The sequence below is a fragment of the Quercus suber genome, unplaced genomic scaffold (assembly GCF_002906115.3).
Source record: "Quercus suber isolate HL8 unplaced genomic scaffold, Cork oak 2.0 scaffold_395, whole genome shotgun sequence".
In the NCBI taxonomy this organism is placed as follows: domain Eukaryota; kingdom Viridiplantae; phylum Streptophyta; class Magnoliopsida; order Fagales; family Fagaceae; genus Quercus; species Quercus suber.
The window spans coordinates 90260-100429 of NW_027069847.1; the positions used below are offsets into that span (position 1 = coordinate 90260).

The 10170-nt window shown below is 33.5% G+C and overlaps 1 protein-coding gene and 1 long non-coding RNA gene across 2 annotated transcripts; one reads left to right on the plus strand and one right to left on the minus strand.

Moving 5' to 3' along the window:
- The first annotated feature begins 386 nt into the window (after positions 1-386).
- On the plus strand, positions 387-1864 carry LOC136062246 (uncharacterized). Its single transcript, XM_065761086.1, has 2 exons — positions 387-712; positions 958-1864. Exons 1-2 carry the CDS (start codon positions 387-389, stop codon positions 1862-1864), a joined length of 1233 nt encoding a protein of 410 aa, XP_065617158.1.
- A 925-nt stretch (positions 1865-2789) lies between these two features.
- Positions 2790-6289, minus strand: LOC136062255 (uncharacterized). The gene is made up of 2 exons (XR_010624057.1): positions 6050-6289; positions 2790-3210 (listed from the first exon to the last, which is right to left on the minus strand). It is a non-coding gene; the product is annotated as an uncharacterized LOC136062255 (long non-coding RNA).
- Positions 6290-10170: the final 3881 nt, after the last annotated feature.

Consider the following 10170-nt stretch of genomic DNA (forward strand, 5'->3'; position numbering starts at 1 on the left):
GCTACTGAAGGATCAAAAATTTGCATCGCATGTAGTCTTCAAGGAGGCACTAAAGGAGTGGTGTATTAAAGAAAACCATGATTTTGAGTATAAGCACAATGATAAGTGGAGAGTGACAGCTATATGTAAAAAAAAAAAAATGTGGTTGGAAGATTCATGCATCCCAAACACAAATGGGAGATGCCTTTCAAATCAAAAGTTTTAAGAGCATACATACAAGTGGCAAGGATCATAAGAATAGTAAGATTTCTTCAAGGTGGCTAGCCAATAAATATTTGTCATTCTTTAGAGATGATCATACTTGGACAGCAAATGCATTGAAGGGTGTAGTGTTTTGGGACCATGAAGTTGATGTGACTTTGGACCAATGTTAGAAGGCTAAGAGAATGGCCTTCAAGGTGATACATGGTGCTAAGGAGAAGCAATATGAGAGACTTTGGGACTATGCAGCTTCTATTAGGATGTGGAAAGTGGGTAGCACCGTGAAGATACAAACTGCGAATGATATGTTTAAGAGAATGTATGTTTGTCTTGATGCTTACAAAAGGGGATTCTTAGCAGGTTGTAGGCCACTTATTAGGATAGATGGTTGTCATTTGAAGGGGACAACAGGGGGACAGTTGCTAGTTGCTGTTGGGAAGGATGGGAATGATAATATCTTCCTAATTGCTCATGTTATCGTTGAAATTGAGAAAAAAAGCTCTTGCACCTGGTTTCTACAATGTCTGTTGTATGACATTGGACATGTGGATGAGAATGGATGGGTCTTTATCTCAGACCGATAGAAGGCAAGAAACAATTAATGTGCATGTGAATTATTTATTTATTTAAAAAAAATATCATCATCTATAACCTGAATATGAATTACTAATGTATATTTGTGTATTTTTTATGGCAATGATTAGAAGAGACCTTTAAGGATTTGATGCCTAATGTAGAGCACATATTTTGTGTTAGGCATTTACATGCAAATTTCAAGAAGAATTTTCCTGGGAAGGTACTTAAAGATGCAATGTGGAGTGTTGCTAGGGTAGCAACAAAGAATTCTTTTGACTTCCATATGGATGAGTTGAAGAAGCTAGATGTGAAGGCATATGAGTGGCTTGTGAAGTTAGATGTGAGAACATGGAGCAAACATGCTTTTAATCCAAGAAGCAAGAGTGACACTCTAGTAAACAATATAGCAGAGTCTTTCAATGCTTGGATTTTGGAGGCTAGGGATAAACCAGTGTTGACAATGATGGAGATCATAAGACTGATGTTGGTGCAAAGGTTGCAAACCAAAAGAGATCATATGAGAAGGTATGAAGGGAGGGTTTGTCCAAGAATCTATAAGAAGCTTGAGCGGATAAAAAGCGAGGTTGGACATTGCATTTCTTGTTGGAATGGAGAGTCCAAATATGAGGTGGAGTATATTTATGGTGGAAGATATGTGGTGGACTTGAATGAGAGGACTTGTGGTTGTGGGAGATGGGGATTGAGTGGAATCCCATGTTTTCATGCTGTTACTGCAATAATTGAGCATGGAGAGCAACTTGAGACTTATGTAGACATTACTTACACTAAGGAGACATTCCTAAGTTGTTACCAATGGATGGTAAGCCCACTTCCAAGCCATGAACAGTGGCCAAAAACACCCTATGACCCAATCAAGCCCCCAAAATTTACAAAGAAAGTAGGCAAGCGTAAGAAGGTAAGAAAGAGGGAGGCAGGAGAACCTATTAATGCATTTAGGGTGAGCAAGAAAGGAATTTCCATGAAATGTGGGAATTGTTTCCAATGGGGCCATAATCAAAGAACTTGTAAAGCTCCTGATAACCCCAACAAGAAGGCTTATAAAAAGAAAAAGAAAGGGCAATCATGACAATCATCTACGTCTGGAGCTAAAGGGAGTAAAAAATTATCGGTAAATTTCAAGTACTACTTTGTTGAACTTTTCCAGCCTTTTTGGCTTTTTACAGGGTACTTAGCAATCAAATATAGGTAATCAACAATCAAGTCAAAGTCGTACAAAGGACAACACTAGTGGAAGCAAGAAGAATAAGGAAAAGGCTAAGGCCTAGTGACAGCAAGAAGATAAATAATTTTTTAGTTCAATATTTTGTTTAGTGATACATGGCCTTTTAAAAATACTGATGGAATTGGTATACTTTTGTTTTTCAATATTGCTAGAAAAGTGTAATTGTTGATTCATTAAGTGTTATTTTTTGGCAAACAATATTCTATTTGTAAACACTCATTTGATATATCAATTCATGGCATATTGAGATCCTTTTAAGAATATTGATTGAGATCCTTAGAGTTATTGCATAAGAATACTGATTGATTTCCATTGAACTTTATTTGATTGTAAGAAGCTAAGAGTAAAGCTTTACAGTATATACATTTTTATTTTTCTATCTGATATTTTATGATGGATGAAGATTGAGATGCCTTTGCAATTAAGATGATACTATTAAGATTAAGGGGTGTTCCACCCTCAAATGACATGGTATTGATTCTATTGAATATCAATAACAATATCAACATGTTTAATCGTGCGTGAAGAGAAGATTAAAAGGGCGTTTGTGGGCTTGAAGAGGGAGCAAAGGTTGCAATATACATTTTTGTAATAGCATCAATACTGAATAGTGTTTAACGTAAATGATGCAGAACAATATTTGATCACACTAGTTATTTATATTTATATGAACTATAAAATCTAAGGATATTTGGCTCCAAAAATTTCCAAAAGCTCTTTTTTTAAAGGAAAATACAAATCTGAGCATGACAACATATAATTACTAAACTTGAGAAAATATACTGCCATTAATTTCATAAGTTGAACATTACATAGTTGTGAACATTTTTATATTACATTACATCTAATTTTCACATATAGATACATTACATTACAAATCCTTTTTTTTAGTACACCTACATATTTAGTCACCGCAAATAAAGATGACTTTCAACGTTAACACTTTGGACCCCATACAAAAGGCTATCACAATCCCACTATTGATTTAAGAAACCACTAATAATCACCAAAGCCACTTAGGGATTCTCTTATGCATTGCAGCTTCATTCTTCAGCCTTCCATTAGTGTCCAATAGTCTAGTAATTACACTTTTTTCTTGTTGGTGCGAATTCAATGTCATGCCTCTCAAAGTAGTTACATACATTACATTCTTCAGTCTTCAATCTGATCACCTGAGACAGCTGCGTTCCCTGCAACAAACAGTTTTTAAAATCATAAGAACCCTAGGTTACATAAACCAATAATTTTTTCTATTACATTCTACTACAATTATTGTAACACCCAAACTTAATTACCTATTAAATTTTATGGGTTTATATGCATGTTATGATCTTAATTACTTTTAAGTGCATGAAGCTTTGATTTTTTTAAAAATATTATAAATAATTGAAATGGCTAATTGTATTGTGTATATATATATATATATATACTCAGTATGATGCATAGATGGTGTTTTAATTAGGCATATGATGCATGAAATGTGATTGTGGAATTTTCACCCCTGCAACCAATGAGAATTCAACACAAGTAATGCTAAGGGAGCATGCATGTTGACAAATCAAAAGGCCAAGACTTGGCCGGCCATGCAATCATCAAGAGCCACCTCACTTTTTCCTTGACTTTTCTCAAGCAATTAGAACAACCAAGAAGCAATTCCCACGGGTACACAGACAAATCAGAAAATTCATCACACTCTGCCCACTTTTCACTTAAGGAAAGAGCTAGGAAGCTCTCTTAAGCCTTTCTCTCAAGCACACATACCCTCCAACCCCAAAAGTCGACTTTTATCTTCTTTGGCTACCCAAAAGTCTTCTCCCTTATCTCTTCTTTTGCTGAGACAGAAAGTTCAGCCCTCTTTCTCTACTCATTCTTCTTTATTCTTGTTTCTTTCTTCTTCTCCTAGCACACGGCAACACCATCTCACCAATAGGTCTCTCTTTCTCACCAAAAATCATAGCTATCTCTCTCTAAGAAGGAATCAAACTCTTACAAAAGTTTAGCTTCAGTTGTATGTAAGTATATATGTTTATTTTCTGTTTGGGGTATTTTGATGGTGTGATGATTTGCTTGAGTTTCAGTTCTGTATCCTCTGTTCTGATATTAGAAGCGAAACTTGTGATTCTGTTTTAGTAAGTTGAAAGAGTGATGGTTTTCTGGTCTATTGGATGCTTATTAGGGTTTTTAATATGTATTGTATAGGTATAAAAATACCCAAATGAAATTAAGGTCAATTGCTATTTATTGATGATTTTAGAAAGAATGTGCACTGAAGCTGTCACTGTGACAGATTTGATGTTTACCAAAAGAAAATTTTGTATTAAATCATATTTTGTGAATTAGGATGCTAGGAGTAGTTTTTATGAATTCTAAGACACATATGGTTGTTATGGAAGTGGTCTCACTGCTTTTGGATAGATATAAAAATAATGGTTTAATTTCTAAGTTGCATGAGTTTCTGCCAGGACAGATTTGAACATGTTGTATTGTATGATTTTTAATAAATCATGATTTTATGCCTTGAATCCGAAATTTTTATGGTATATACTGGACATACAGGGGAGTAGTCCTGAAAAATTTCATAACATTTGGAATTGTGTGAACAGCCCATTCGTATTTTACAAATGGGGCTTTTGCTGCTGTTATAAGCAGTAAACATGGTAGGATAACTCTAACTTTGTGGATTTAATTTTGAAACTAGGATGAATGTTTTGAGCTATAATTTAATATGCTCATCCTTTGGTATGTTTGTATCATATATAAATTTTATGCCTTGGTTTCTCTATGGTTTGGATGCATAATGTGTTTGATGATTGTATCATATGCTTTGGGGAACTTTATGTGATGGGAATTAAGATTTTCTTGAGTTTGAGAAGATTTAGAAACAAATCTGAATTAAGACTCAGCTGAAAGATTTAGAGACAAATCTCCCCAAAAACCCAAATTATAGGCACGGAAAATCTTATCTACTTTTCTATTTAAGAGAAACTGCAAAACGCAAGTACTGGGGGAGGGATCTTGAGGACAAACTTTTGCTTATGCAAAGCCCCAAAGAGATCACCAAAAAAAAAAAAACTAAGTGAAGTTCAAGGACAATATCATTTGGTTGTTATAACTTTTCCACCCTCAAGAATGGAGCCAATATCATCAAGCACAAAGCCCTAATGATAAAAATGGTTGGGATATTAATACCGAGTTACTTCAGGAATCCTTCAATATGAAAGCAATAATCATACTCATTGTGACAAAAACGTTATTCCCAACAAATCAGATGTGTGAATCTGGTTCCAAAATTTGCCAAATATTTAATAAAAATCTCATAATTTCAATACTTTCATCATCTGAAAAACAGACAAGACATAGTGACATAGTCATACTAGCCTTTTGTTATCAAAGAGCAAGATCCTGGCACCAGGACTTTAAACCTGGCATATACTCTCCATCATAAACCATATGATACAACCCAACACAATAAGATTTAATCCACAAATACTATTCTAAATAGGTCTTAGTCAAGATAGAGAAGTGAAATACTGAAAAAATATCATAAATGATCAAGGGTCTCTCAGGCAACAAATAAATAAGGGAAACGCATGAATGATCCCAGATATTTTACCCTAGTTAATTATTTGCAATTTGTATCTTCATTGATGCGTGCAGCCAATTTCAGACTTCATTGTTTAAACCATCAGAGCAATAGCTATATGTCTCTCAGGCATCTAATCAAACACCCAGTGAATGACACATGGAGATATTAAAAAAAAAAAAAAAAAAAAAAAATTTTACAAAGACCCAACCCAAAAATTAAAACAAACAAATAATTCTTACTACAGAAATTCTCACATGGAGATAGAAAACAAGTTCTTTGTGGATTTAAATAGCAATACGTAAGAGGGGAAAAACAAACATACCAGGTGGTACAACACCAAACCAAGCTCACAGAGATCCAACCCAAAATTTAAACCAAACCAATAATTTCTATTATAGAAATTTGTACATGGAGATTAAAAAAAAAAAAAAAAAAAGACATACCAAGATAGAACGGTGCGGCATAACCACCAAGGCACCTCCGGGACAAGGGCGGCGAGACGGCAAGGGAAAGCTCATAGTGGCTCTGAACTGACCGCTTGAGCTCTTTCACCATCAAACTTGTTTCTCTTCCTTCCTCTTTCCGCTGCTGGGTTTTGGACTTTTGTGTGATTAAGTTTGGTTTTAAGAGTCATGTGAGTCCCACGTGTTTATTCTGTTAGTGTTTTAACGTGGGATTAACTGAAGTATTGATTTGGCAGCTTTGAATAGTTTAAGGAGTAAATTGGCCAATATAAAAGTTGAGAGGGTCTTTTGGCCACTAGTTGAAAGTTTAGGGAGTGTATGAGCATTTTTCCTTAAATATACTATAAAGTAACCAGCTTTTTTTATTGTATCATTTAACCCTTTTTCTTTTCTTTTTTTGGGTCTTTTATGGAAAAAATTATCCAAGTAGGAATCATTTGGGACAACTTATTTTCATTTGTTTTTTTCTTCAAAAATTAAGTTGAATAAAATTACAACCACGACATAAATATGGTTTTAAATTGCTATAGTAAACTCTCTTTTTTAAATAAAAAAAATAAATAAAAAAAAAAAAATAAAAAACTGACCATGAAAATAAGTTAGATTTTGTATATCAAATACCAGGCTCACCTTAGTAAATGGTGGAAATAGATAAAATAAAATAAACTGGTTCGTTGCTCATGCACACAATTTAATCAAACTTGAGTTATAAAACAAGTTAAGACTTCATAAAAATGTGTACATTTGATTAATTCTAGTGGAATATCAATAAGTTCTAATTAAGACTCTAAGGCCACATTTGATATGTGAGTTTGAACACATATTTTCAGTTTTCAAACAACATTACGCATATTTCACACATTTTTTTATTCACACGTATTTAAAAAAGTTAAAAATTAAAAACTGTTCTTTAAATACACGTATCAAATGGCACGTACCAAATGGCTTTTAAATTCTTCAAGCTAGAGAGTTTCAATACGTCACAATCAATCTTTCGTGTGTCACATTTAGCTCCTATTGTCTGAAGCACGAATAGCATAATATCGTTCTACCCTATTTTTCTTAAAAAGATAACCGTGAATAAGAAAAAATAAAAATAAAAATAAAAAGAACAGTTTACATATTCTTGATACCATGGTTGATGCAAGAGATAGAAACATAAACAGTAATTTTATTGCAAAAGTTCGCACGAAGCTTTCTACATTGGTAAAGACCATTTCACGTTGTAAGGTTGAATTTAATCAACCATCTAATTGGCTTTATTCCGTGACCAATTTGCTTGTAATTTAGCACTTAGTAACCCTGTATTTAGGTGGGAAAATTGTAAGGGTAGTGTGTGAGAAGATGTGAAGAAAAGCTCAAGAGTGTGCAAGAAAAATAGAGTCTCGCGACTAGGACTCGCGATTAATATATGTTTAATATTATATGAAAAAAAATAAATGTTTAAAAATATATAAAATAAAAATATATTTAATAATTAATATATATATATATATATTCGCCATACTCATGTTCTAATTTTTTGAAGATTTCTGTATTATTATGTTGTACCCGTACCCATGCTACTCATGCCCATTTTTGTGTATGTGCTCACAGGACTAAGTTTTGTCAATTTGCTTTATTTGTGTTGTATATGTGCAGGACTGTACTGTTGTATAGTGCTTTATTTCAATAAAATCTATTATTAAGAAAATAAAAAGCATGCGCCTTATTTTCAATAAAATTTATCATTCATCTGAAAATAAAAAATAAAAATCGTGCTTTTCAATTTTTTTTGTCGCTGGGTAACGAGAAGGTGGCCTTTATTTGCCAGAGACTAGCCCTAGGATTAGAAGCCTTTTATTAATTTTTTAAGAGATTCAGGATTTAACTCACTCATCCAATTATTAATGTATCAAAAAAAAAAAAAAAAGCTTTCTAAGTACAGGGGCAAAGTGGGAACATACGTTACTCTTTCTATGTATAGACTATAGGGGCAAAGGGAGTTTGGTTTGAGTCTATCTCAATACGCAAAATTCATAACTCAAAACTCAAATCCCTCGACTCATATCTCAAAACTCTATCTCATCTATAACACAAAACTCAAAACTTTTGTTTGGAAAAAAAAAAACCTATCTGTGTTTCTCATTCTATAACTCAACTTTATCACATATAACAACCAAAAAAAAAAAAACTTTATCACATATTGATTTGTGCTTCTCATTCAATAACTCAACTTTATCACATATTTGTGGAGCCCATAGTCTGCACAAATTGGGCCCCGCTAGAGGTAAACTCAAGAAGAAGAAAAAGATTCCAACGTACTGAGCAAGTATTTAACAAGAGCCTAACTTGGGCCCTACACACTTGCAATTAGTTACAATCATGCCATCAAACTCATTTCTTAAAAATTGGAAACACTCTTAGACTTGTTTTCAATTTTCGTTATTCTATCTCAAATTTTTGAGATATGAATTACGAAAACAAAAACCAAAACCTCAACCAAACAAGTTTTCATTAAGTGGATCCCACCAGTTTTGAGTTTTGAGTGATGAGTTTTGAGTTATATAACTCAAAACAACTCAAACATGTTCCATGTTAAAGAGAAAAATGATTATGGACTTATTGAAAAGAAGATTGGCAAATGATGCTTCTTTCACCCTCTTTCCCTAGTGGCCTCTTTTGTCAATGGAATTGGGAGTGTCTAAAACGGAGATTGTAGAACATGAAAAAATGTTTCTCTCCAAACTAATTTAGAAAGAGACCATTTAAACTTTGCCGATATCTTTTTATTGGATGTAAATTTTGAAAAGATAGCCGTCAGATATTCTTTAGGTTCTTAACATGCATGTCAAATTTCATTCAAATCAAAACAACTCAAACATGTTCCATGTTAAAGAGAAAAATGATTATGGACTTATTGAAAAGAAGATTGGCAAATGATGCTTCTTTCACCCTCTTTCCCTAGTGGCCTCTTTTGTCAATGGAATTGGGAGTGTCTAAAACGGAGATTGTAGAACATGAAAAAATGTTTCTCTCCAAACTAATTTAGAAAGAGACCATTTAAACTTTGCCGATATCTTTTTATTGGATGTAAATTTTGAAAAGATAGCCGTCAGATATTCTTTAGGTTCTTAACATGCATGTCAAATTTCATTCAAATCAGATGTTATTTATTATCCAATCAATAAAGTTCTTTTTTATACATAGTTTTAGATTATAAAAACTTGAAATTTAAACAGTTGATTGATAACATAACTATTAATTTTTAATATTCTTGAATTTTTTCAAGCATGAAGGATATAATAAGAACATACAATTCAAAACTTAGATTTTCAAAACTTACATCAAATAAAAAAAATATTAGCGAAGTTTGAAAAGTTTCTCTCCAAACTAGTTTAAAGAAAAACTTCTTCTAACCAATCTATTTTAAAAGATATCTTTCGTCGAGGACAAAGCTCTCTCAATTTGAGAACCACAATGGGTAAACCTTGACCATTTGTTATTGGGTAATTAACCAAAAGGTTAAAAAAAAAAAAATGAGCTGGCTTCCAACGTCCAAAACAATTTAAAGCTTTTACCCAGAGTTTCTCTGGTTGGTTAGGGTTAGGTCTCTTACCCACGCCGCTAGTACGTAGAATTTTTTCCCTTCCTTAGTGTAGGTCTTTGTTCCCTTCATCCTTTCAACGGATTGGTGTATGGATTCCCCTGTGAGTTTATCCTTCTACGCCTTTGCAATCTCATGGCGGGATTAGATAGTCTATGGTCTCGCTTCTCACCATCCGAAGAGGAAGAACAAGGGGCTGAAGTAGATCAACAAGTAGAAGTGCAGACTCACCGTTTGGCAGGCCAATTATTCACAAAGAGGGTTTTAAACGTTGAATCGGTAGGTCGTACTTTCAAGCCTATGTGGAAACCTATTGGGGAACTGAAGATCAGAACTGCAGGTGATAACGTTTTGTTGTTTGAGTTTGAGGATATATATTCTTGATCTTGAAAGGGTTCTGGAGTTTAAGTCGTGGACTTTTGATAAAAGTTTAGTGGTGTTTCAGAGGGTCACAACAATTGAAGAAGTCCCTAGATTAGAATTCTCCAGGGCAACGTTTTGGGACCAAATCCAC